At 33.4% G+C, this 27922-nt stretch overlaps 1 protein-coding gene across 1 annotated transcript; it reads right to left on the reverse strand.

Moving 5' to 3' along the window:
* Positions 1–5877: 5877 nt before the first annotated feature.
* On the reverse strand, positions 5878–27023 carry HisT (Histamine transporter). The gene is made up of 7 exons (XM_065364334.1): positions 26319–27023; positions 16761–16985; positions 16048–16189; positions 15734–15939; positions 7210–7313; positions 6913–7023; positions 5878–6668 (listed from the first exon to the last, which is right to left on the reverse strand). The coding sequence occupies exons 1-7, from the start codon at positions 26613–26615 to the stop codon at positions 6401–6403; spliced, it is 1353 nt and encodes a 450-aa protein (XP_065220406.1). The 5' UTR covers positions 26616–27023; the 3' UTR covers positions 5878–6400.
* Between the last annotated feature and the right edge of the window lie 899 nt (positions 27024–27922).

The raw sequence follows: 27922 nt of genomic DNA on the forward strand, positions 1-27922 counted from the left end.
GCTTTCCGAGTATTTGCGCAACTCGGCTAGTGATTGCCGCAGTTCAATTTCATCTTGGACCATGATTCTCTCTCCACCAATGTCCAACTCCAATGGTAAGTAATGGTACGTAGACCAAGACTCCAAGACTGGGGCCGTAGACGTAGAAGTAGACTGCCTGCGATGCATACGAGAGCCCATTCAAGCTAACGTATGTGTTAGTTTGTACGTGTGCAGTTGTGGTGGTGAATTCAGGTGTACTAACGTGTGTGTGTGTAGGTAAGGTATTCTGAGATTTGTATGGATGTGTAGTGGTTATAGAAATTATTAAAGGTGCTTAGTTGCAGGTTGTTTTGTTTGTGTACGCATGCGTAAGTTATTATACGCGGACTTATAATGAGAATACCTGAGTTTGAGGATCTCCAAATCAACCAGTTGTGAGTTGTGTTACATTTTGTAGAAAATTGTTCGGAATTTGGGACCATTAACCCGTAGTCGTAGGTACGTGGAAATTAGGAAATGGTAGATAATCGTAATGGAGTAATTTCCATAATGGTCATATCATGCAGATCTCATTAACCAGCTAATGAATACTCGATCGTAGAATCACGAGGAAGATGGTGATCCTTGATCCACAGATTTGAGAAATAAAATGTGCAACCAACCGTTCTAGTCCGGCATATGACAATAGGAGTAATTGGCGTAATTGCACCCCCCCCCCCCCGCCGATCCTCCGGGACAACTTTTTTCTTAACGGGTACATCCTAAGGAACATTTTAAAGCAAAGTTGCCAAAAAAAAAGTTGGCCTTACTTACAAAATGGCGGCCATTTTGATTGACAGGTCAGCCGAAATCGCAGATTTTGCGTTTTAACATAGGACTTGCACGAACTTTTTCAAACTTTATAAAGGTAGATCAAAAGATCATGCAAAAATTTATCACCTGTCAAAATTTCAAGTGCTAAAGTGCGTTTTTCGATTTCTGGTGAATTTTTGAAAATCAAATTTAGGCCAAAAATGAGGGAAACAATCAAAATTTCACCAAATTGACCAAGAAAGCTGAAATTTGGGATACACCCTATTTTCGTCATGCCAAATCGATTGGAAACGGTTTCGACTCGTTTTGAGCAGTTCTGGAGCCTCCAGCAAATTTTTGAAACTTTAAATTTTCACGAAATTTCATCAAATGGAGATGGAAAGCTGAAATTTACTCTACAATTCAATTTCAACACCCTCTGAAGACGACTTCAGGTGAGTTCAAGTAATTTTAGGGCCTCCAGCGACTTTTTTTGAAAATTACTAGAGCCTCCAGCAGATTTTTGAAGCTTTAAATTTTCACAAAATTTCATCAAATGGAGATGGAAAGCTGAAATTTACTCTACACTCCAATTTTAACACCCTCTGAAGACGACTTCAGGTGAGTTCAAGTAATTTTAGGGCCTCCATCGACTTATTTGAAAATTACTGGAGCCTCCAGCAGATTTTTGAAGCTTTAAATTTTGACAAAATTTCATCAAATGGAGATGGAAAGCTGAAATTTACTCTACACTCTAATTTTAACACCCTCTGAAGACGACTTCACCTGGGTTCAAGTCATTTTATGGCCTCCAGCGACTTTTTTGAAAATTACTGGAGCCTTTTGAAGCTTCCAGCTACTTTTAGGAAATTTCAATTTTCCAAAAAAAGTGATACAACCTTTCAAAAAGTTGCTGGAGGGACCAAAACGACTTGAAATTCACCAGCAGTCAACTTCGTATAGCGTATTGAAATTACTTTGCAGAATAAATTTCAACTCTCCATCTTGGTTTGATAAAATTTTGGGGAAATTTCAAGTTTCAAAAATCTACTGGAGGCTTCAGTAATGTTCAAAAAAGTCGTTGGAGGCTCTAAAATGACTTGAAATCAACCAGAAGTCGTTTTCAGAGGGTGTTAAAATTGGAGTGTAGAGTAAATTTCAGCATTCCATCTCTATATTTGATGAAGTTTTGTGAAAATTTAAAGCTTCAAAAATCTGCTGGAGGCTCCAGTAATTTTCAAAAAAAGTCGCTGGAGGCCCTAAAATTACTTGAACCCACCTGAAGTCGTCTTCAGAGGGTGTTAAAATTGAATTGTAGAGTAAATTTCAGCTTTCCATCTCCATTTGATGAAATTTCGTGAAAATTTAAAGTTTCAAAAATTTGCTGGAGGCTCCAGAACTGCTCAAAACGAGTCGAAACCGTTTCCAATCGATTTGGCATGACGAAAATAGGGTGCATCCCAAATTTCAGCTTTCTTGGTCAATTTGGTGAAATTTTGATTTTTTCCCTCATTTTTGGCCTAAATTCGATTTTCAAAAATTCACCAAAAATCGAAAAACGCACTTTAGCACTTGAAATTTTGACAGGTGATAAATTTTTGCATGATCTTTTGATCTAACTTTGTAAAGTTTGAAAAAGTTCGTGCAAGTCCTATGTTAAAACGCAAAATCTGCGATTTCGGCTGACCTGTCAATCAAAATGGCCGCCATTTTGTAAGTAAGGCCAACTTTTTTTTGGCAACTTTGCTTTAAATTGTTCCTTAGGATGTCCCCTTTAAGAAAAAAGTTGTCCCGGAGGATCGGCGGGGGGGGTGCAATTACTCCAATGTCATATGCCGGACTATTCCATCTCACGAGAAAAACATCGGATCCGATCGGATCTGAACTAATTTAATTTGATAAAAAAAACCCTAACCTAACGTGATTGAATTTTGTGAGATCTAATTTGATCCGGGGAATGTCCGGAGTCCGAATCTGCCCAAAATTGATCCGAATTTTGATCTCATTAAATACCTAGGTCTGATCAATGATCAGATCCCATCATAAGTCTTCGACATTGGATTCAATCAGGTAAGTACAGATGATAATCTTATCAAAAACGTGATCTGATTAAATTGGATCTAGGGAGAGTCCAGATCTGATTTGATCTAAACAAACAGGTCTAATCATCAAAAATCAGGTATGAACTGATCATAAAATCTAATTAAAATTTTGATTATTTCAGCTCAGAATTCAGATCTAATGTCCGGATCTCATCTAATATCAGAACATTTCCAGTGAACTTGGCCAATGGCCATCTTTATTCTCTCTCTTCTGTCATCGGTCAAGGTTTTGTTTTAGTACAATTAATGCATTATTTACAAAAAGTTTTCGACACAAAGTCGACGGTCAATTTATTAATCATTTTCGAAAACTTTCCGCACAATTCAATTTTTCATAATAAGGTATATTTTGCAATGTTTAACCATTTTTTCCCAGATTTACATAAGTTTTTTTTTATCAATTTATCAATCATTTCCAGAGATTTAGCAAATCGGAGGAAGTCTTTGTAAATTTTAGCAATTATTGATATTTTATCATTATCAATTTTTGAATCATTTTAAAGATTTTTTTACTACCTATTTTTTCATTTAAATTCTTGCAATTTTTTCAACTTTGGACAATTTTTTTGCAATGTTTAACGACTTTTTATAGAATGGATCAAATTTATTTATAGGTAATCATTTTAAAATTTTTCAACGCGTATTTATCAACGTCACATTATGTAAATTTTGAAAGTTTTTGAGCAGTTTGTTCCATTTTGATGATACTTTATCTGTTTATCAACGTTTTTAAAAATTTTTCACAGCTTTTGGCAATTTTCACGCAATTTTACGCAGTTTTTGATACTTTTTTTTATCCGTTTTCAAATCATTTCCAACAATATGTGAGCCCTGACTACTTTTTGTTGTAAGAATGCAGGAATGTTTTTTCGCTTTTCGTTTTTTCTTTTTGGTTTCAGATTTTTTAGGTTGCAGTTTTTGTTTTTTATTTTTTTAGTTTTCAGTTTTCGTTTTTGTTTTTCATTTTTTTAGCGTTCAGATTATTTGTTTTTGTTTAATTTTTTTTTTGGTGTCTGTTTTTCATTTTTGATTTTTAATTTCCTTTCTGTCAGTTAGCTTCAGAGTTGTACAAAAACGTGTTTTTCTAAAAAAAAACAACTTTTTTTTCATCGTTTTTTTTTTGTTTTAAAACAGTTTTTTTTCTTGTTTAGAAAGATGTGTTTAAAACACGTTTTAAATACCTACGTTTAAAATGTGTTTTAAACACAAATTCATTTGTTTTGGGTTCACCAGACATCGATTTTTAAGATGTGACGTCATAAAATAGCTATAAAGCTCAAGAAATATTGAAAAATTGGTATCATAGCACAAAATTTGTCTCTAAAAATACAGTTTGATCAATTTTACTTTTTTTCAACAAGAAACTAAAAAAAAAAACGTGTTTTTTTTAGGAAATTGGAGTTGAAAAAAAACACGTTTAAATAGCAAAAAAATACACTGTTTTAAATGGTTTTAAACGGATTTTTTTGTTGTTTAAAACATTGTTCTGTTTTTTTTTTTCATTTGTTTTAAACGTGTTTTAAATATACATTTACAACCATGGTTAGCTTAGCTTCCATTCTCAAATTTTGATTTTACATACCTTGATAGAGAAAAAAAAATGAAAATTAATTATTAAATACTGCTTGCGATGTTCCCCCTCCTCCCTTCCCCAAATTTTGAGACGAAAGAAAATCGAAAAGTTTTGTTTAAAAAATGCAGAAAAAAATTAAATTTAAGAATTTCTCATGAAAAATTCAGATTTTTTAGGTTGCAGTTTTTGTTTTTTATTTCTTTAGTTTTCAGTTTTCGTTTTTGTTTTTCATTTTTTTAGCTTTCAAATTATATTTTGTTTTTGTTTCTTTTTTTTTTGGTGTCTGTTTTTCATTTGTGATTTTCAATATCCTTTCTGTCATTTAGCTTCCATTCTCAACTTTTGATTTTACGTACATTGAGAGAGAAAAAAATGATAATTAAATACTGCTTGCGATGTTTCCCCTCCTCCCTTCCTCAAATTTTGAGGCGAAAGAAGATCGAAAAGTTTTGTTTAAAAAATGCAGAAAAAATCAAATTTAAGAATTTCTTATGAAAAAAAGAATAGGAAAAGTATTTAGGTAAAAGTGTTGGGTAAGTTCATAAAAACAATAAAAAAATTATTACAAAATTGATTTTTTTCAGTTTTTGTTTTTGCTTTCAATTTTTTCAGTTTTCAGCTGTTTTTATTTTGGTTTCCGTTTTCAATTTTGATTTAAGTTTTCATGTTTACGAGTATTTTGGTTTTCGTTTTTAGATATTTTTTTTTTGTTTCAGTTTCTCGGTATTTATTTAAAACCTTTATCAATATTTCGAGTTGCAATGTTGGCATTATCCAACAATTTAATCAGTTTCGCTCAGTTTCTTTCGCTATTATTCTGAAGATTTTTATTTATGCAAATTTTGGGCTTGTTTTGGATTTGGATATTTTTTGACCATTTTTCCTTCATCGTTAACGTTGTTTTTTCAAGTTTTGCTTCGTTTTGGGCTACTTTGTAAGGTTTTTTTTTGTTTTCCCGCCAATTTCATGGTTATTTTTTTGCAATTTTTGTCACAATTTCAACATTATTTAATCAATTTTTTTCCATTTTCAAGAATTTAAAAAAAATTAGTGGATTTTTGGTGAATTTGGAACGTTTTTCTCTAGCTTTTGTACCATTTTGATGTTATTTAGGTACATTAAATTTGTTTTTTCTTTGCTTTCAGGTAATGCAAGCAATTCTATTTGTTCTCCACACAATTATTGCAATATTTGATGAAATTTTAAACCTGTTTATTACAATTTTCTTCACAATTCCCTACAATTGATCGATAATTAGTAATTAGAATAAAATGTAATTGAACAATCCACAAGCTCGAGAAAAAAATTTGATAACGAGATACCTACGAGTACAAAAGCTAGTTGAGTGAACTAAAAAAAATCATTCCTGCAGCATTTCTTTATCACATAGGCTACATCAAATAGGTAGGTGAAATAAAAAACACCAGATTTCACACTGATAACATTTTGAAAAGTTGTATATTCATAAAATAAATATTCAACAATCAAATAATTTAAATATTAAATGTTTTAACGATAGAATTGAATACCTCGTTATTGTCTATGATGTATGATATGTAAATACTTGATCGCTCACTCATGTAATTAAAAAAAAATCTAACTTATACATTAATGATATGTATAACAAGATGCATAAAAAAATTTAACAACAACAAAAAATGTAATACGAATAAACACACAATAGGGGGAGGTCTCATCGTACACGCACACAAAACATGTATATAGGAATGAGTATTACACACACAAAACAAACAGGAAAAAAAACTGCATAGCCATGAGCCATCGAGTCGAGAGACATTAGGTACTAAAAATTGCTTGCTTGCTTTTACAATTATTACTTATTTAGGTACTGTTGTCGATATGCTTAGGTAGTTACATAGGTATTTTTATAAAATAATGGAAATCTAAAATGAATGAAAGTTGTCTAATACTTATTGTCAAAACATAACTGTCAGGTGCTTTGACTAGCTAACTGTCGTCTTAAATCCGAAGGAATAAACGCCGTGAGTGTAGTACCGCAGAGAAGCATCAATATTAAACATATATTCGCCCAAAAGTCGCCAGCTTTGGATATCAACCAGCCGTACATCATGGTAAATGTGATTCCGAAAACTTGCGCTCCGGCGTTGATCAATCCAGCTGAGGTACCCTCCGGTTCGGGATACGTAAGTTCGGCTGCCAGTTCAAATCCAACAGGCAGATAACCAGTCATAAAGAAGCTGCGAAAAATTGAAAAATCATTTATCTCGAAATAGAAAGGTTGTAGTTTGCCTTAGAATTAAACGAACAGACTACTTGTATTGCACGTAAGTTAACATTCGGTATATCGGCGAATCGGAACATGATTAGATTTTAAATTGCGAAATATTTTACAATACTGCGCAATACATTGTATGTGCTAGAGATAGATATGATTTAAGTACTCGGTTCAATAAATTTGTATTATAAAAACGTAATAATTACCCCAACAAAGCCGCTGTTAAGTAAACAATTACGATGTTGCCACAGTTCAGGGTGAAAGTATAAGCTAACATTCCAAGTAGAGAAAATGCGTAAACCGTTAAAGTAGTTTCTCTGGAAAATAAAACGAATATAGTGAATAAAAGACGCAAACGATACCGACGATAATAAGATGAAATGAAAAATCACGACAGATTCCGCAGCTTGCAACAACAACTCGTCGATATGATTGTCATTGAAACATTGAAATTTTATCGTCGAAGCTTTACTATATTAGATTTTAATAAAGAAAAAACTTACTTGAACAATCTAGTTTTGTCCAGAATATATCCACAAAATACAGAGCCCAGCATGCCCACTAAAACTATGACTAGACCAATACGTCCGGCATCTTCTTCTTTGCCCTGGTAAAATAATAATTTAATTATAAAGAAGGAGGGTCATTATGGGCATTTTCGTGCCCCTCGCTACTTCGAGACTTGAATGGCCTTTTCTTATAGGGGATGGTCCCTAGTATTAATATTAGGCGATATTTTCCCAGAAAAGCCCATAGGGGGGCTGTGGGGTGGCCCCAAAGTCGAAAATTTCAAAAATTTTTAGAACCACTGCTCGAAAATGTAAAAAATTAAAAGTAGCGAATATATGTTGCTTTAAGGGTAAGCAATGCAGCACGTAACGCTTTTTTCATTTTTGACCTTTTTGGGGGTTGTGGTGGGGGTATTTCTATTTTTGAAAATTTTGAAACCCCCTTTTTTTACCCTTCCCGTCGAGCCCCGCTAATGCCCTTTTCATGGTTTATTGCTACTAGTAGTAAGTTCAATTGATATCAGTTGCAACCCCCCCACTAACTTGGCTCATATCGAAAAATTTAATTTTTGACTTTTTTTTGAGGTCCATATTTTGGGAAACCATGAAAAGCTATCGAGGTCCGGTTTGCGGCAAATATGTTGAATTTTACTTCTTAATCGACTGGCATGCTTGAATTTTTATTTCAAGTCAATTTTTGACCTCATTGTTGCAGATCACTTTTGGGGGTGGCGAACTTTGAGAACCCCTGAAAAAAGTTCTAAAGTGAATTTTTTCAAACTTTGAGCTGAAATGGTCTTAAATACATGTGTTTAACCAAGATAATATGCGAATGCGATATTTTAATACAATTTAGTCATTTTGGGTGATTTTATCAAAAAAAGTAGTGTTTTAACAACAGGCATAGCATTTCCGGCAAAAGTTCTGAAACTTCAATAACACTTCTCTCAGCCCCATTCCAACCGATTTTGAAAATTTTTCAGTATGTTATGTATATCCTTATTAGGTATCCCCACAAAAATTTTCAACTCCCTCCCCTTATATTTACCCTTCAAAATGGCGTATTTCAACTAATATTATGCTTTTTAACAATAATAAAAATAAAAATTGAGGCGGCCAAGTGTTCTGTAGAGGGCTAGATGAGTGTAGCAAAAAATCTGACGTCATATTCGTGCTCAACGGTATCTAATCATAAGAAAACTATACCCTACTCATTAATTCTTAGTTATTTTCCCTAAAATTCCCATTTTACCCCCAACCCTCCCTATGACACATTTTTACACCATTTTGAATGGTAAATATGAGGGGAGGGGGTTAAAATTTTTTGTGGGGATACCTAATAAGGATATACATAACATACTGAAAAATTTTCAAAATCGGTTGGAATGGGGCTGAGAAAAGTGTTATTGAATATTGAAGTTTCAGAAAAGGGGGGGCTCTCCAAAAAGGGGAGGGGGTGTGGATCTGAAACTTTCCACGCGGAAGTTTCTCAATGGTACCTACCTCCCATGCTAATATCAACTCGAACGATTTCGGTGACCATTTCACCCCTCTTAGGCGCCTATAGCCTTTATGTATTTTTCAGAGAACCCCTTCATTTGAATGGTTGCAGTTTCGCCCCTCTTGAACATACAAGGGAAGTTGATACATCATTACATCGGAAATTCGACGTAGATTCTGCTATCTAGCCACTTATTTTTCGCTAAAATGCATTGCGGGGGAGAAAATGGCGAAAAACTGATTTCGGGGGAGGTACCACCCCCTTTGAGGGGGTTCCGGACCCCGTAGGGGCCAGGATTTTTAGTAGGTTGTTGAGGGGACCTCTGTGAACAATATCTGCGAAAGATCGGTTTAATATTAATTTTTCCTGCAAAAATGTCTTTAATGACTGGACTACACCACGAATACACGTAGCTTAACTTTTGCCGGAAAGCTATGCCTGTTGTTAAAACACTACTTTTTTTGATAAAATCACCCAAAATGACTAAATTGTATTAAAATATCGCATTCGCATATTATCTTGGTTAAACACATGTATTTAAGACCATTTCAGCTCAAAGTTTGAAAAAATTCACTTTAGAACTTTTTTCAGGGGTTCTCAAAGTTCGCCACCCCCAAAAGTGATCTGCAACAATGAGGTCAAAAATTGACTTGAAATAAAAATTCAAGCATGCCAGTCGATTAAGAAGTAAAATTCAACATATTTGCCGCAAACCGGACCTCGATAGCTTTTCATGGTTTCCCAAAATATGGACCTCAAAAAAAAGTCAAAAATTAAATTTTTCGATATGAGCCAAGTTAGTGGGGGGGTTGCAACTGATATCAATTGAACTTACTACTAGTAGCAATAAACCATGAAAAGGGCATTAGCGGGGCTCGACGGGAAGGGTAAAAAAAGGGGGTTTCAAAATTTTCAAAAATAGAAATACCCCCACCACAACCCCCAAAAAGGTCAAAAATGAAAAAAGCGTTACGTGCTGCATTGCTTACCCTTAAAGCAACATATATTCGCTACTTTTAATTTTTTACATTTTCGAGCAGTGGTTCTAAAAATTTTTGAAATTTTCGACTTTGGGGCCACCCCACAGCCCCCCTATGGGCTTTTCTGGGAAAATATCGCCTAATATTAATACTAGGGACCATCCCCTATAAGAAAAGGCCATTCAAGTCTCGAAGTAGCGAGGGGCACGAAAATGCCCATAATGACCCTCCTTCTTTGATAACGTTTCTTTTTTTAGCTGTTTCATTAATTGCAAGTTTATTGAACTCATTTTAATATCAATTCAGTACAAAGCTTCAGGTAATGAAAATTACAGGTGAGTAAATTTTTATTTATCAAAGTGTTTCAAAGTAGAAAAACGCCTTCACTTATCAAATTTGAAATTTGACTAAACTCCTATTTTCAACTCCCTCCTATACTCCTCCTGGCGCAGAACAGCATGGGCCCAAGTAAACCGTAAGAAGCTTCAAAAAATTGAGAAACATTTTATTTTCATTTTTAGTCCATCTTACACTTTCATTTGGAAGGTATCGAGACCAAAAAATATTTCAAAAATAAAACATGAGACATTTTAAAAAGGATAATTCTAAACAATGGAAAAATCTTTGAAATAATTTTTTTTTCAGTGAAGATAAGTCAGTATTTTTAACGCAAATAAGCTGAAAATTCATCAAGTTTTTAAAAAAACAACCAAAAAGTTGAAGAGTAACTTTTATCTATATCCAGATATTCCAATGCAAAAAATATAATTATTAAATTAGGTAGTCTTTCATGGTAATCTTTGAAAAGATCGATTATTCTTTAAGATCGAAAATTTAGAATCAAAAAAATCGATCAAAAATATCAATTTTCACAAGATCGATTTCTGAAAAAAACACACATTTTATTTTGGTTACTTTTTTTCAGACAAACATGAAGACGAATTTGAAAAAATCGAGTATGTATTCTTTGTGATCGAAATCAAAGGGGAAAAATCGTTAAGTAAATTATAAAGTTGAATTTCAAAAGTTTTTTTTTTTTTTTTAATTAAAAATTTTTGCCAAACAAATATATTTTGAATATGCTCGATCATGTGAGATCAAAAATGATTTTTTGGAGTTCAATTGATTGATTTTTGGTCATCGAGACAAGAGAAAATTTGAAAATTAAACAGAATTTGATAGTTTTTGAATAGTCTATTGATGAGTTCAAAGTGTTAAAATTGATCATTAAACTGAATAAACGTTTTAAAACTGTCAAAGTCAAATTCTGTCTCATTTCAAATTTGCTCTTATCAGCTCTTATCTCGCTGGCAGGAAAATCCGTCTGAAGCTATGCAATCCACATAAAGTTGAAATCGAAAAATCCAATAGGAATTTGGGCTCAGTTCTTCAAATTTCCGCGTCAGAATTTTTCACTGAATCCAGAACTTTCGATCAAAAATCGATTCGTTTCAGATTTTTAATTGCATTTGATCGATCATTTTCGAAATGAAAAATCGATTTCAACCCCAAAAATGGACTTCTCGATTATGAATCGATTAATCGAACCCAAAAATCGATTTATTCACGATTTTAAATCTCATATGATTAATCATTTTCGAAATGAAAAATCAGTTTCAACCTTGAAGAATAAAAGTCTTAATCAAAAATCGATTAATCGAACCCAAAAATCGATTCGAGCCCAAATAATCGAATCATTCGAGATTTTAGATCCCACATGATTGATTATTTTTCGAAGTGAACAATCAATTATTCGACCTTGAAAAATAAACGTATCAATCAAAAATCGATTAATCAAAATCCGGAAATAGTACAGTCATTTTAAATTTTTTATTCGGACTAAATCCTACAAAAGGTTTTTTTGCGGGATACTGTAGTGGAAGGGGTCCTATTTAACATACTAAAAGTCCCACCCCGTACCCCGCGTGCGTCGCGTGCTAGAGCGTGAAAAGTGTCCTGCCGCGGCTTTTTTTGCGATTTTCTCGCGAGGGTTTGATTTTACGTCGAAAATGGCTTTATTTTTGTGTTCTACGTCAAATTTCCGATCTATTGATATATCAACTGCCCTTCTACCCCCAAGGGGGGTGGGGCCAGAACCATTCAAATGAGAGGGGTTTTCTAAAAAAAACAAAAAAGCTATCGGCGCATATGGGGGATGAAATGGTCCCGGAGAGTGTTCGAGTTGATACCAGCATGGAAGGTGGGTACCATCGAGAAACTTCCGCGTGAAAAATTTCAGATCCACGCCCCCTCCCCTTTTTGGGGAGCCCCCCTTTTCTGAAATTTCAATAACACTTTTCTCAGCCCCATTTCAACCGATTTTGAAAATTTTTCAGTATGTTATGTATATCCTTGGTAAGTATCCCCACAAAAATTTTCAACCCCCTCCCCTCATATTTACCCCTCAAAATGGCGTTTTTTTATATTTTTTATGCCTATTAACAATCAATATTGCGAGGTAAAATTTTGGAAACACGTTTTTTGGATGTATTTTCGGCCCCCAAACATCATATACTGTTTTAGAAATTTTTGCTTTGGTGCGCCGTGGTGAAAAATTGGATGAATGTGTTTTAGGGGGGTAGGGGGTGAAATGGGAATTTTGAAAAAAATAACTATTAACGAGTAGGGTGTCGTTTTCATATGATTCGATACCGCTGAGAACGAATATGACTTCAGATTTTCTGCTACACTCACCTAGCCCCCTCCAGAGCCCCTCAGCCCCCCTCAATTTTCACTATTTTGGAAATAAAGTTATTTTGGTGTCGTTTTCATATGATTCGATGTATCTGAGCACGAATATGGCTTCACATTTTTTGCTGCACTCACTTAGCTCTCTCCACAGCCCTCAGCCCGACCTCAATTTTCACTATCTTTAAAATAGTTACATCAGAGTGAAGTTTTTCAAGGTCACACTCACTAGAAGGATGTTACAATTAAATGAAACCTGTAGAATAAGTGTGTATAATAATGAAATCAAAAAAATTCCAAGTTACATTAATCTCAATATTTAAAATTTTAGGCATCGGCGACGAGTTTTAGTTTTCTGAACACCGCCTGCACTCCGTTATACAAGTTAGAAAGTGATGTTTATCCCCTCCATTGAGTGTGACCTTGAAAAACGTCATCCAGACATGAAAATGACGAAATAAAAACGCAAATATGCATCATGTTGAGTGCAGCTATGTACCATGGAATAAGAAAATGAATGTGCACCGCGATAGAAACTGCCATATAAAAATTACGATTTTTGGGAGATTAAATTGCGTTTTTTTCAAAAACATGATAAGAACCATTCTTATAGGAAATTATATGAGAACATTTTTTGTATAACAACTTTGTCGAAAAACGCGATATTTCGCGAGATAATCAAAATATGAAAATGACTTTATTTCCAAAATAATGAAAATTGAGGGGGCTGAGGGGCTCTGGAGTGGGCTAGGAGAGTGTAGCAGAAAATTCGAAGTCATATTCGTGCTCGGTGGTATCGAATCATATGAAAACGACACCAATTTCATCAAAATAACTTTATTTCCAAAATAGTGAAAATTGAGGGGGGCTGAGGGGCTCTGGAGGGGGCTAGGTGAGTGTAGCAGAAAATCTGAAGTCATATTCGTTCTCAGCGGTATCGAATCATATGAAAACGACACCCTACTCGTTAATAGTTATTTTTTTCAAAATTCCCATTTCACCCCCTACCCCCCTAAAACACATTCATCCAATTTTTCACCACGGCGCACCAAAGCAAAAATTTCTAAAACAGTATATGATGTTTGGGGGCCGAAAATACATCCAAAAAACGTGTTTCCAAAATTTTACCTCGCAATATTGTTAGTAATAGGCATAAAAAATATAAAAAAACGCCATTTTGAGGGGTAAATATGAGGGGAGGGGGTTGAAAATTTTTGTGGGGATACTTACCAAGGATATACATAACATACTGAAAAATTTTCAAAATCGGTTGAAATGGGGCTGAGAAAAGTGTTATTGAAATTTCAGAAAAGGGGGGCTCCCCAAAAAGGGGAGGGGGCGTGGATCTGAAATTTTTCACGCGGAAGTTTCTCGATGGTACCCACCTTCCATGCTGGTATCAACTCGAACACTCTCCGGGACCATTTCATCCCCCATATGCGCCGATAGCTTTTTTGTTTTTATTAGAAAACCCCTCTCATTTGAATGGTTCTGGCCCCATCCCCCTTGGGGGTAGAAGGGCAGTTGATATATCAATAGATCGGAAATTTGACGTAGAACACAAAAATAAAGCCATTTTCGACGTAAAATCAAACCCTCGCGAGAAAATCGCAAAAAACGCCGCGGCGGGACACTTTTCACGCTCTAGCACGCGACGCACGCGGGGTACGGGGTGGGACTTTTAGTATGTGAAATAGGACCCCTTCCACTACAGTATCCCGCAAAAAAACCTTTTGTAGGAATTAGTCCGAATAAATCCTCTCATTTCATCTAAAATGACTGGACTAAAATGGAAAATCGATTTATTTGCGATTTTTGACCTCACATGATCGATTATGTTCGAAATGAAAAATAAAATCAATTTTAACCTCAGGAATTTACTTTTCAAATCAACTGAGAATCGATTAATCGAACCCCTAAATCGATTATACGAGCCCAAAAAAAAATCGATTTACCTGTTCGTGATTTTAAATCTCATATGATTGATCATTTTTTAAAGTGAAAAATCACTTTCAACCTTGAAAAATAAACGTCTCAATCAAAAGTCGAATAATCGAAACAGGAAAATCGATTAATTTGCTATTTTCGACCTCACATGATCGATTATGTTCGAAATGAAAAATAAAATCAATTTTAACCTCAGGAATTGACTTTTCAAATCAACTAAAAATCGATTAATCGAACCCTAAAATCGATTATTCGAGCCCAAAAATCGATTTATTCGCGATTTTAAATCTCATATGATTGATCATTTTTTAAAGTGAAAAATCAATTTCAACCTTGAAAAATAAACGTCTCAATCAAAAATCGATTAATCGAAACAGAAAAATCGATTAATTTGCGATTTTCGACCTCACATGATCGATTATGTTCGAAATGAAAAATAAAATCAATTTTAACCTCAGAAATTGACTTCTCAAATCAACTAAGAATCGATTAAATCGAATCCTAAAATCGATTATTCGAGCTCAAAAAATCGAATTATTCGCAATTTGAATCCCATGTGATTGATCACGTTCGAATTGAAAAATGAATTTTAGCCTCAAAAGTAGACTGTCGATCAAAAATCGAACATCGAATCCCCCAAAAATCGATTTTCGATCTCACATGATCGATTAAAGTTGAATAATATGTTTTTTCATTTTTCAAAAATTGACCACAAATTTCTAGTTTTTTACACAAAAAGTAATCAATTTGAAAATCGATTTTTCCAATTTATCGATTATTTCACCTTCGATTTCGACCATAAGAAAAAATTGATCTCTTTAATTAATTCTTCTTTGGTTCTGTTTGAAAAAAGTAACCAAACTTACGTTCTCGGTTCTTATCTTCAAAAATAGATCTTTTGAAAATCGATATATTCGAGCTACCGATATTCGATTTCGATCTCAGAGATCTATCTTTTCGAAAATGATCAGAAGGTCCAACTATAGATTCCATAGGAATTTTGAATTTTGATGAAATTTTCAATAAAAGTGAAAAAAAATTTTAAAAACAGGCATCGAATTCGAAAAAGGTATTTTTAAAGTTCTCAACTCAAATGTGTCTAAAATACAGCGATCTGCAGGTAAGTAAACATATCTACATAAATTCCACAAGGGTTGCATACTTATCAGCTGGAAGGAATTACTCCCACCTCGAAACACCCACCATTTAAATTAAAAGAAGATCGAACGAACGATTCTTCTTTTCTTTTAAAAATGAAGTAGGCTCAACATATCTCTTCGTCAAGTTCAATTTAAAGCTATAGACTGAACTTATACCAGTTGTAGTTAAGTATATATAGGTAGTTAGTATAGGAGCACGATCGTACAATAAAATACATCTATTCCTGTCAGGATATACTTACAGGATAATAAATAAGAATGACTTGATTCAATAGGGTAGAAATGGCATAAAACACTCCTACGTTAATTCCATACGACACTAATAACAGAACGTATCCTTTATTCGTTACCAAACGCCTGACTGAGGTGATAAAATCGTTGGAATCTGAGCCACTTTTTTGAGCAGCTTGTGCAGGACTAGGAGGTAAATCTGGTTTATCTTCAAAGACTGCAACATCGAGTAAGAATACAGGTATTTTATAAAAATAAACGTTTTGTTTAACTAACGAAGATATTGTACCTATTATTAGTAAAATGAGCTGGATGCGAAACTTACATAAAATAACTAAAAATAAAATAACCGTCGTTATAACGGCGACCGAATAATACATTAGTTTGAGGCCATTCTCAACATCTCGTACATCTTCGCTATTCGGCACCAGCATCGGTGGCACAACAAAACCAACGGCTACACCGAGCTGTAAAACACAAGATGGAAAATTCAATTAGCATAATGCACGTATTCGCCGATAGATAGGTACTACAATGATTATAATATACGCGATTTTCATATTCGAGTATTTTTCCTGATGCGTAAATTTTTCACCATCGTCGTCCTTGTGTAATAACGTTCCCCGGTTTGAAAAAAACCCAATTAAGAAGATATATACCGCGAGACGAGAAAGCACAGGAAGTTTTTGTCACAGTCCCACGTGTAATTTCGAATAAAAATTCGTTTGTTTTAAAAGTTGTATATCCTGCTTAAATGAAATCGTCCTTTTGGTGTTGATGTATTATCGTGATTCGTGTATAATATTATGGCTATGGCGCGCTTATATAGTACCGTATATATGTATTAAACGTGGAGTGCATCGGTAATTGGCTTTTATTCATTCGAGAGAGATTGAAACATACAGGAAAACTAATTTAGATAAAGAACGCTCGAAACGTGCCGTCGCATCGAGCGAAATTGATTAAATACGGAAGTTTTTTATAAAAAGTCATCAAAGCTGTTTCATAGTATAGCTTGGCTATGCTTGTATAGCTTACCTGATTACCAAATACGCCGACTGAGCACGCCGAAGAGACTTCATTTTGACCGAACCAAACAGCGGCCACTCTGGCTGGTAAACTAAGCACGAAAGTTTGCGAAACTGCTACCACCGTTTGACCAATAAACGTAACCCAAAATCTATCGGGAGCGATTGAGAATACTTTTATCCAAGCACCGGCACAGGTTCCAATAGCTCCCAGTAATACGGCTATTCTGATCCCCTGTGAAATTAGTATAGGTAGGTAATTAAAACACAGGTCAATAATACGTGTAAGTACAAAATCTTCGTACGGAAAGAAACAAAAAACGCCATGCTTTGGTTCTTGTTCCTTCGACAATCATTATTACATTGACCTTCTTCTTATCGTTTTCAGATGATTGCAATTAATCTGAAGGTCTTCTAGGCCAAACTCATCCGACTAGTAACGGCCGATTCGATTTCTTAATCGGTTTTGAAGAAAAAAAAAATCGAATGTGTTTTAACGTTCGATAGATATACTAAGTAGGCTCATATCATACCATAGTATATACCGTATAGAGTCGTAGAATGTCTCAATGACCAATTTTATTACCAGCTGTAGTATAAATTGGTTCATTTTTCAATGAAAAAATTCTATACTCACTCTCGACGACCAGAGTCAAAGATACGTATAATTATAGCCTAGGTTAGGTATACAGATACACGAACGATATATATTTATACTATAAAGTGTACAAAGCAGCAGATTCAGTTCTTTGGTGCTGGGTATTCCCTTTTAATGTGTAAAACAAAACGACGGCGCGACGATAATAAAAAAAAAATGTACCACGGTTCGGAGCAATTTTATGCAAAATTTTACTCGCACAAAGATGGGAATTCTGCGTTGTGAAAAGTTAACGAGAATGCGCGCCAAAGAACATTAATTAAAGGAATTCTCGCTATATACGAACATTCTTCTTTCAAATGAAGAGCGTCAATTCATTTTTCTACTAAACGTGTAATGTTACAGTAGATACTGTAACTATAATATAAGAAAAAGGCGCGCAAATAAAAAGTCATAATGTCAGCCTAAAGGGGTTTTATCATCTCGTCGGAGAAAAAAGCTCTTCATCAATTTTAACCTTCACATGGTGGTTTTTTTTCGCTTCTTTTTTCTCTTCAAAAGTGAAATGCTCGTGTTCTTCAATACTAGATGAATGGATAGGTAGAGAGAGGTACACGTATCAACCTACTCGTATTTGAAAATATTACCTACGTAGCTTTTTTATGGCTCATTTTTCATTTTCATGTCTTTTAATATTAAGATAGAATAGTATGGATGTGTTTTGGGGGCTCGAGATCAATAATAATAATAATAATAATAATAATAAAAATAATGAAAAGACACGTCTGTTCTTCGAAAAAAAGGTTCCAAATTTGTTCAGCAATTATTTTAAATGAGGACGTTGAATTTATGTAATGATAAAATATGGAAATGTTTTTAAACTACAACTTACAAGTGCGCGGAGGTGGAGGTCAATTTAATTTTGTAAATTTCCAAGCAATGTTTTAGTGTCAACAATTTATTTTGTATTTTTTCAGTAAGGCCCATCTTATATATTTGAAGAGCTCAATTCCAAAATGTGCTTTGTCCAATTTTTTCAAAAATGCGTTTTCAGTGAATTCCGTTAGATGGGACTGTTACGCAGTTAGGTAGGACGTCAGATAGCCGAAAATTCGTTTTTAAACGCGCTATCCAGTACATTGAATGCAGAATTTCATGTAAAATTCGTTTTATAAGGCTTTTGACGTATTGCGGGTTGCATATCGGTTTGCCTGAACTTTATCGGTTTGGTGGGCATTCTTATCAGTGAGTATCAAAATTTCATATTTTGAGCAATTTTCACAAGGTGTTTTTGAAATGTATAGCTTTTATTTAGTTTTTTCTTCAATTTTAAACACTGTTAAATCCTGTAATGGAAAAAGATCCTCTCTTCGTCGAGTTTTAAAGAAGTTGACAAAACGTCTTTGAACCTCGACAAAGAGCGGATCTTTTTCCATCACAGGATTCAACAGTGTTTAAAATTGAAGAAAAAACTAAATAAAAACTATAAATTTCAAAAACACCTTGTGAAAATTGCTCAAAATATGAAATTTTGATACTCACTGATAAGCATGCCCACCAAACCGATAAAGTTCAGGCAAACCGATATGCAACCCGCAATACGTCAAAAGCCTTATTCAACACTATTGAACCAACCTACCACTCCAAAATGTGCCAAGTCCAACTGAGTGCAGTAGTCTGTTACCTAACAAAACATTTTACCAGTCCAAAACGTGCTAAATACCACATTTCATCGTGATAATTTTGGAAAATAATCTGTATGCAGTGCCAAAACGTGCTTAGTCCCATTTTTGGCGACTTCGTACACAGATTGAACAAATAGGTGTCATTTAAAAAAAAAAAAATTGCAGGGAAAATATTCGAAATACTTTACACTACACTGTCTGATATTGAAAATTGACATTAAAGCATCTTTGTGTGTTCACAAATTTTGTTTTTGATTTGCCAAAAACAAAAATCTGGGACAAAGCACATTTTGGAATTGAGCTCTTCATTTCAAGTGTTGCAATATTGTATCGTTGAAACAAACTTCCACGTATTAGGTACACTTTATTTAAAAAAAAAAAAAAAAAAAAAAAAAAAAAAAAAAGGAAAAGCTCAATCTCAAACTTTTAATAGGTACGAAAGTCCATTTTTTTTGTGATAAACATGCAAAAGTTGAAAGTAATGATTTGAAAATTGTAAAAAATCACACAGAAGACACAATTTATGTACTACTCTTATTTGTATTCAATTTTTTTCTAGAGTGCAAAAATTCTCAATTTTGGTAAAAATTATTTTAAAAAAAAAAAAAAAAAATTGAAAAAGAAATCACACATTGATTGTTGCTTACTGATTTGAAGACACCAGGCAAGTTCAAATGTCTGCTTGTTTTTTTTATTCAACTCACAATTCTGAAATCTCCCTTCCTCCCTCTCTCCCTATCACGAACCTTTAAGCATAGGTATCCAAAATGAAAGTTGAAAATAGGTTGTCGAAGGCAGGTTCGAATATCCGATCATTTTTTTGGATTTGACACCTCACCCCTCTGGAAAGACAATTTAAAGTATATCATTAAATATACCTATGAAAAAAAAACAAAAAACGTTGCTCGAGGAGCAATTTCCGCCCTCATTTTCAAAAAGTAATCGCTTAATATGAAGAATGTTCAAAATATGATCTCAGATTTTAGCCTTTTTTTTTACCTATAAGTCTACGAGTATTTTGGCGACCTCCTCCTCCCCCTCTCCCACCACAAAAAATCCATGGCCACACGCCCTACACCGATGAGCATTGAGCAGACTTTATCAATTCTTTATTTTTGATAAATAATGAGACGTGCAAACGCGTATTGAAAATGAAAGAAAATTAAAAAGTCAATTGTTCCATCTAAAAAAAAACAATGCAAGTATATTCTATAGGGAAAAGCATATTGTTTTTTTTCGATTTTCACAAATAAAATCCAATTTTAAATCTTTTTTTTCTTTATTTTTACATTTCAGCTACATTAACAAAAAGTAATGAGATTCCCTATTCCCCAGTTCTGTTGCTAACGACGTTTATAATTTTCAATTTATTATTCCCAACTCGTTTTCAATTCGCCGTTATAGTAGTTACAGAAGTTATAGTTAGTTTTATTCATTAAATACTGACATTTTAGTTGGAAGATGGTTCATTTGTAAGTTAGGTAAGTATCTTCTTGTATTAATTTTAAATTCTACCATTAAAATAAATTATCCTTCATCATTTTAGTTTCACCTATCTCGAGAGTGTTTAATAAAGGGTATAAAGGAAAATATCGAGTTTTCAATATGGGCTAAATAAGTAAAACAACTTCGAAATAGAAATTAACGATTGATGAAGTTTTAATAATTTATCACTTTTTGTTGAACTGACGCGACGGAAAAATGACGTGAAAGATCCGAACGACTGTATATAGGTAATAATTCCATGATTTTTTTATGAACCCGCGTTTGAGCCCAGGAAAAGTCTGACTGGTGGAATTCGAAAACATTTATTGAATCAAGAGAGTCATTTTCCAGATATGAATCAGGCTGATTTTTCAAAAACAACTCACGATACGACATGTTATTTTTTTATTCCAAAAAGTTGTGTACGTAGGCAGAGATACAATCATCTGCCCTAAACTTTCCACGCATTATATTTTCTAATTTGTCTACTAAGCTCTGTTCCTTTTCGCATTAAAAAAATATATTGGCTTAGAAAATTGTTTCCAAGAAATTTAGATAATGAAATAAATTGCTCAGGTACACCTACCTACCTATTGTAAAATCAAATTCCTTTCAGAGGGATGAATCACAAAAATATTTTTTACAGGGAATAAGTAAACTCTTTGAAAAACATTCCAAGGACAAAGGGCGGCGAGGGAATAATTTAAAACAAACCTTTAAAAGACTATCAGGACTGCCCTCCTGATAATGACACGAGTAAGTACAATATTTTTGATGAGTTGATTAAACTGCTTTCCTTCTTCTAGTTCCACTAAGTACATCAATTTTTCATAATTGGAAAACTTTTTGGTCGTTAAATTATGTATGTACCAATGATTAAGCAGTCTTATATTTTACGTTACTATGTATATGTATCTCGAAGGGGTAGGATAAAAAACTAAATAAAATTGCTTAAGGTTCTTTTTTCTTGATCAAGGGGTTCCTAAAATAAAATCAACGTTTTAAAAATTTTTTCTTATCAAAGTATTAAAATAACGAATGCTTTATTATATCAAGGTATATTATAATTGGCCCTTACAGCATCTACATAAAACGTATTACTAGATATTAAAGTAAAAAATTTCCATTTCAAACGTGGTTTTAGTAGATCCTACATAAATTTTCGTGCTTCCTTGCCTCGAGTCATAATTATCATATTTATTTCTACGAAATAAGGGTGCTTATATTTTTAAAAATTTCATTTAAAATATGTACGAATTTTTGATTAAGTACGTCTTTTTTAGAAACCCTCTCTTCTTGTCTGTGTTGTCAACTTGGATGATCCACATTCCACCTTTCCAACAAATGTAATTGTTTGAATAAAGCATCATTGGGATCTCAATTTTTCCCAAAACTCAAAGACGAGCCTTCTTTGAATGAAACGTCACATTTATGTGAAAATAAATCAGATACTTAGGTAAGTATGGTTTTTCCAAAAAACGTTCGAAAAAAACGATGAATCATTTTTTCAAAAAGAAATCAGTTCTTTCAATTTTATGAATTTTAATCATTAGGAATCGTTAAAGTTTTTTTCAGAACCACTTCAAAAAAAAACACAATGAATAAGAGTACCTACCTAGTGAAAATTTACCTATGTAACTTTCCATATTTTCACTCGTAACTGTAGAATAGTTTAATATCGATGCTAACAAAAAAAAAATGCTGAATTAATCGATCGAAATGCTCTCAAAAATTGTCAACATTGTTGCTGGCGAGATATGTACCTAATCGATTTTCGAAGTTTTTAAACGTTAGAATGTCATTTCAAAATCGATCCTCTGTTATTAGCTATTCAAGTAAGTACTTCTTGGTAAAATGTTGAGTACCTACCTACATCATTTTATATTTATAAGGATTAAAAAATTTCCAATTAAGTGCCTCTGCGATGAATTTGCCTATAACGCGAGCATAAAATCGACAGTAGAAATTTATTTGAAGTACTTGACGAAAAATTGATCATTCTATGCTCTGAATTTTCATAAAATATATCGAAATCAGTCGTTTAATTGAGACCTTTGTCAAGTCAATGTGCTGAATTTAAAAGAAATGCATCTTTCAGTTTTCGCATTTCTCGTTTTTTTTTTTTTTAAATCAAAATTTGACTATTTTATCTGAAATTATATTTTTTTTAAAAATTAAATTGCCTCCGTTACCGATAGCCTTGCTTTAGCAAAAATGTAATTTTTTTCGTTGATGTTTTTTGTTTTGTTTTTCATGTTCAAGCAATAAAAATTTAATCATTTTGTATAGGTATTTTAAAAATTAATTTTCTTCTTGCGTTTGTTTTTTTTTTTTACAAAGAAATAAAAATTTGGAGTTTTCAATTTTTGAAAAAAATTTTCTACTTTCTTTTTTTTTTAGCAAATTTAATTTTCCTATCTAGGGCTGAAACGTACTACTTTTCCAACCTCGCGAGGATCGCTCGGATGTAAAAATAAGTACTTTCCACCCTCGTTCAGGAAAAATTACTTCACTAAACTCGGAGAAAATTGATTTTGAACTCGTGTGAGTTGTTCCCCTCACTTCGTTCGGGTCACAAACCTCACCCTCGTCAAAAATCACTTTTTCGGCCCTCGTTGTGTAATATACTATTGTTTTCATACTGTCAGCATTGATTGACATAGATGAGCATAAGATGAGCATTGGCCATTCTTCATTGGGAAATTAAATTATGTATTATTACGAGAATTCTATTGAAAGATTAACATTTCTAAAAAATAGAAATTTTCAAAACCAGCAAAAAGGCTCTCTAACAAAGTGGCCTATCTTCAAGATTGAAGGCACAAGGGACAAATGAATTTTCTGGGGTACTTCAAAATTTCAGTAAATCATTGCTTCCACTCCTCCATTCACCAAAAACAGAATTCAACTTGGAATTAAACAAAATTTCAGTTTTCAAAAATTTGGAAGAACATGGGCATTTTTTTTCAAAACACATTCGCAGAAACATTTTTGAGATTCGCACGAATGGCTGTATCTTTTCTAAAACCACTCCCCCATCTTACTCTTTTCAAAAAAAAAAAAAAAAACGGAAAAAAACGAAATCTAAAAACCCAGTGGGAGCCTACTAATTTGGACACGTTAGTTCTCGAATAGATCTCCATGGTTTTTGCCAATCACGATGTCCAGTTTTTTTTTCAATACACTTACTAAAATTTTTATTTAATTAATTTAATTCGAATTCATGTTGAAGTTCTAGGAACCTGGGTATCATCAGAAATGAAAAAAATATCTATAATTCCATACTTAATTTTTAAAAATTACGAGGAGGTAGGTAAATTGAAAAAAAATAAAAGATGAGCTTCATTTACATTTTTTTTTTGCAGAACATGTACAAATATAATTTTTCACACTGCTTTGACGTTGTTCAAACTTCAAATCCAATTACATTGAATAGTGGAAAAAAATACGAAAAAATGAGCTCATTTATATCATCTCATCCATTACTAAATAGGAACAAATTGCACTGCTCAGTACTCGATTTATGGACATTCGCTCATTAGTCCACCTCTCGAAAAAACACGAGTAAATTTTTATTGTAATTATATCAGTAAATAATGAAGGGATAATTTCACCCTACTAATTAAATGCACGAAAACTTGATAATTCGTTTACCTAACAATGACAATAACGAGTTATAATAGAACCAAATTATAACGATTTCTTACGATGGTCGATGATACTTCACTTTCGAGTGTTTTAGTTTTGCAAACGAAACACTCGTACTTATAATATTGTAAACCTATAATATCTATCTAATCACATGGATATATACTTCTCGTATCGATATGTACCAAGTACATAATAAATTTAATATCAGCTCACGAGGAACACTCTTTATCAAATTTTCATTCCATTCAAAGCTTCCCTCTTTAAACATAGGTAGGTACCTACACAGCTACACACCAAGATAAAAATAAATACTTTCCATTTCCATTACGCACGTTTTAATTGAATTTATTATTAACCCAATAATATCGAAATTCTTATAGGAAATCAGAAAACGAAAGAATTTTTTTCCAAATGTTAACACGTAATATCACCAATGTAAATTTACTCCCTACACCAACATCAAATCGTGTGTTTTGTTGTTCTTTTTTTGTTCATATCGATCGTTCCTTTCCTTGATGCGAAGGAAGAAATTATTCGACATTGTAGCTTGTACATATATTTGTCTAGTCTGTTTATTTGAAATTAACTACACGTTGAAGTTGAATAAAAACCAATGCCAAGTTCGATATTCCATCTAAATGACAGAATTGGTAAAGAACTAAATTTTTTACACCGATTATTCATCTAATTAACTCACCATATAATTATAAGATACCTCCCTTGAAATCGAGAACGTCATTTGACGTCACTTATTAGGTTATTACCTATTTGAAAACGTATTCATCAGATATAAATTTCAAAATGAGTGGTTGCAGGTAGGTATTTCCCATAAAATCAATGACTGTACAGAGCACAGGTAGGCGGCAAGGTAGTTTACTTTGAAATTTCACGAACACGAATAAGTAAGTAAGTAATGCTCATTTTTATAGCATTATGAATGACTAGGTATAGTATTCGAGTAACGGTACCAAGACTCTTGCCAATGTGTAATACAAATAATCAATATTGCAAGTGTAAAAAATTTTAAGCAAATCGAACATGACAATAGTCCAATTATTGTTTACCATATTAATTGGTACAATTGGTGAGTAATAAATTACAACGCTGTGTTTTTAAACAAGCTGCTCGTATTCGCGAATATATTTTATTGTTACCAGAAACGATCGAATATTTATTTATCGCAATTTTTCTAAAACCGTGATCATATTTCTAAATCAACTAAACAAAGAATGCGCGAATTTCAATGTTGTGATTCTCAAAGTAAAATATCGCAAACATCGCTGGAATGCATTTCAACAAAAAGTCATTGACTCGAGAGAGAAAGAGGCGAGATGCAAATATTTGGAATTCTTTCTTCTCTTTTTTTTTTAGCAATTTTTTCAAAGCTATTCGTCCGCTTGAATTATGTAACCGAAGGAGTTTCGTATTTGTATATTAAATAGATAATAAATTTAAGCAATTTTCTCGAAACATTTAGAACGCATATGATTATTACGTCATGGAAGCTAAATATACTTAGACCTACCCTATAGCTTCATATGCAGGTATAGCGTGCCAGGTGTTACGAGTAAAGTAAAGTAAAAACCTCACCTTGTATTTAGATTTGCATTTTAATATGTCGTGAATTAACAAATGTCAGGTATTATATTCGATGTAATTACGAGTATTTTTATCATATAACGAAGAAGTTCAACGTGGTAATCCCTCGAGATAGGGTGGAATATTTCGAATGGGTTGTTCATAAAAGGACAAAGGGTAAATACATATTATACCAGCTGTTTGCATTTTTCACGTAGGTACCTATTGCATGTTATACGTTTACTCCTCCTAATGGAATGATTTTTGTTCGAACTTCGAAGAGTGAACGTACGGCCAATAAAGGGGAAATTTGATTTACGATTTGAAAAAGATAAAACGAAAATGTAACTGGCTTCTGTGATGAGCTGAATATGCAAAAAATTAGCATAAAAAAAATAAAAAAATAAAAAAACCGTTTGGCTGCGCAGCGTAAATGGAACGGTAATTACCAGTATTACTCGTGATAATGATTAGATTTGAATTTAGCCGGATGAGTTCGGTTTTAAAAGCTCGTATTACTTTAAAATATACCTAACTAAATAACTTTGAATAATAATTTCGAAGAAATTACCAGTTTATCGAGCAACCAGGAAGCTGGAAATATCAACGGAATGTACGTTATCATGTAAATCATCGATGTCCAGTCGACTGCGAACGAATCGACGTGATAATATTTGGTAACAACGTTTGCAATTATGGAATACTGAATCCATTGCATAGCATTTGACATCGAATACACGACGAATAGAATTAAAAGGAACCATCTTCTTCTGTAAAGTTTGCATTCTGATTTTTGATTTTCGATTACGTCTGCCGGTGTGATTTCTTCGGATTTTTCCAAATCAGCGTAATTTCCAGGTAAGGACATCACAAATTTGCGTAGGCTGCTCAGGTAGATATGTGTTAGAAACTAGGCGAAGATAAGAGTTATCTGTCTGGGTTGAACTTTTTACATCTCGTTGGATGACTCAAGACGAAAACACCGGAAAGCTACGTTGATGTTGATATGATGAATTGGAATTCACTGCGGCAGCAGTAGTCGAGCACCGACGACCAACGACGCACAATTGACGGAAATTTTCGGCCACAGAATTCTGCAAAGACACGTTTCACGTGATAAAACAATAGTAATAAAATTTAATACTATAATAAACCGCGATGTCGAGCTCGCCGTGTACAGAATTATTATACAGACACGCTTTCGAGTTAAAGCAGGGTTTCTACACGAGTTTCGCGGCGTACATCACATTCACATGTACGACCTATCTCCTTCCAAGATTTGTTAACTGATGGCAAGACCGGGCGCCGCACATGCGCACATCGTTAATAATGATCACGCGACAAAAATGACGTGTCAACTTGTTTCCACTTGTTTGCGGTCGCATAATTGTTAGTAATAATTACGATAGTCATTAGTCATATTGTAGTTAATCGCTTTTGATTCAAATCGTTTTTTGGTCCTATAGTTACACTCTCGATTCAATTAGACGAAGTGTATACCGATCAATTTTAGAGATGTGTGATTAAATTCGATAAAAAATTCGAGTATTGACCAATTTATACTGTAGCTCAAGATACCTAGGAACCAGGAAGCATGGGTGTCTGGTTCATAACCATAAAAAATCTACAATTTGAAACTGTAATGAGCTCATAATAAGAGGTAGGTACAATTTTGCCTTGATTGAAACATCATCTGAACTCTGAAATGATTTTCATCTTCATCATCTGAGCAGAATCGTGTTTTGAGTACCTATTTGAAGTTATCTACATTTTTTGGACAACCTACATGAACGTAATTTTACGAACATTGGATGAAATTCAAATCACAACATTAGGATTTGAAACTAATTTGGAAAGACTGAAACATTCTTCGAAAATACAATCAAAGTCCTGCTGTTGTTGAGAAATCAAGCTACCTATACAAACTGAAACTAAACTTTGACCTTTGATTTGAAAATTTAATAATGTTACCAATCCTTTCAATTGATTTACTTTGGATTTTTGGATTCGGAGAGATTGAAAGTTACCCCCTTTCTCTCTTAAGGTCAAAATATTTGTAGAAAGTAAAATCATCTATACTATACACGCATAAATTCTGATCTAGTTGATATTTCGGACCAGCTAGGTCACGAGAAATACTAGGTAAATTGTCAGATGGAGGCCTTCAAAAACATA

This window comes from Planococcus citri, chromosome 4 (genome assembly GCF_950023065.1).
Source record: "Planococcus citri chromosome 4, ihPlaCitr1.1, whole genome shotgun sequence".
NCBI lineage: Eukaryota > Metazoa > Arthropoda > Insecta > Hemiptera > Pseudococcidae > Planococcus > Planococcus citri.

Excerpts from the sequence above, each read along its gene's own strand:
- HisT (XM_065364334.1), bottom strand. The coding sequence starts at position 26,615 with ATGTCCTTACCTGGAAATTACGCTGATTTGGAAAAATCCGAAGAAATC. Across the intron at positions 16,190-16,760 it reads TCGGCGTATTTGGTAATCAG|CTCGGTGTAGCCGTTGGTTT; the intron begins GTAAGCTATACA and ends TGTGTTTTACAG. Across the intron at positions 7,024-7,209 it reads GACAAAACTAGATTGTTCAA|AGAAACTACTTTAACGGTTT; the intron begins GTAAGTTTTTTC and ends TTTATTTTCCAG.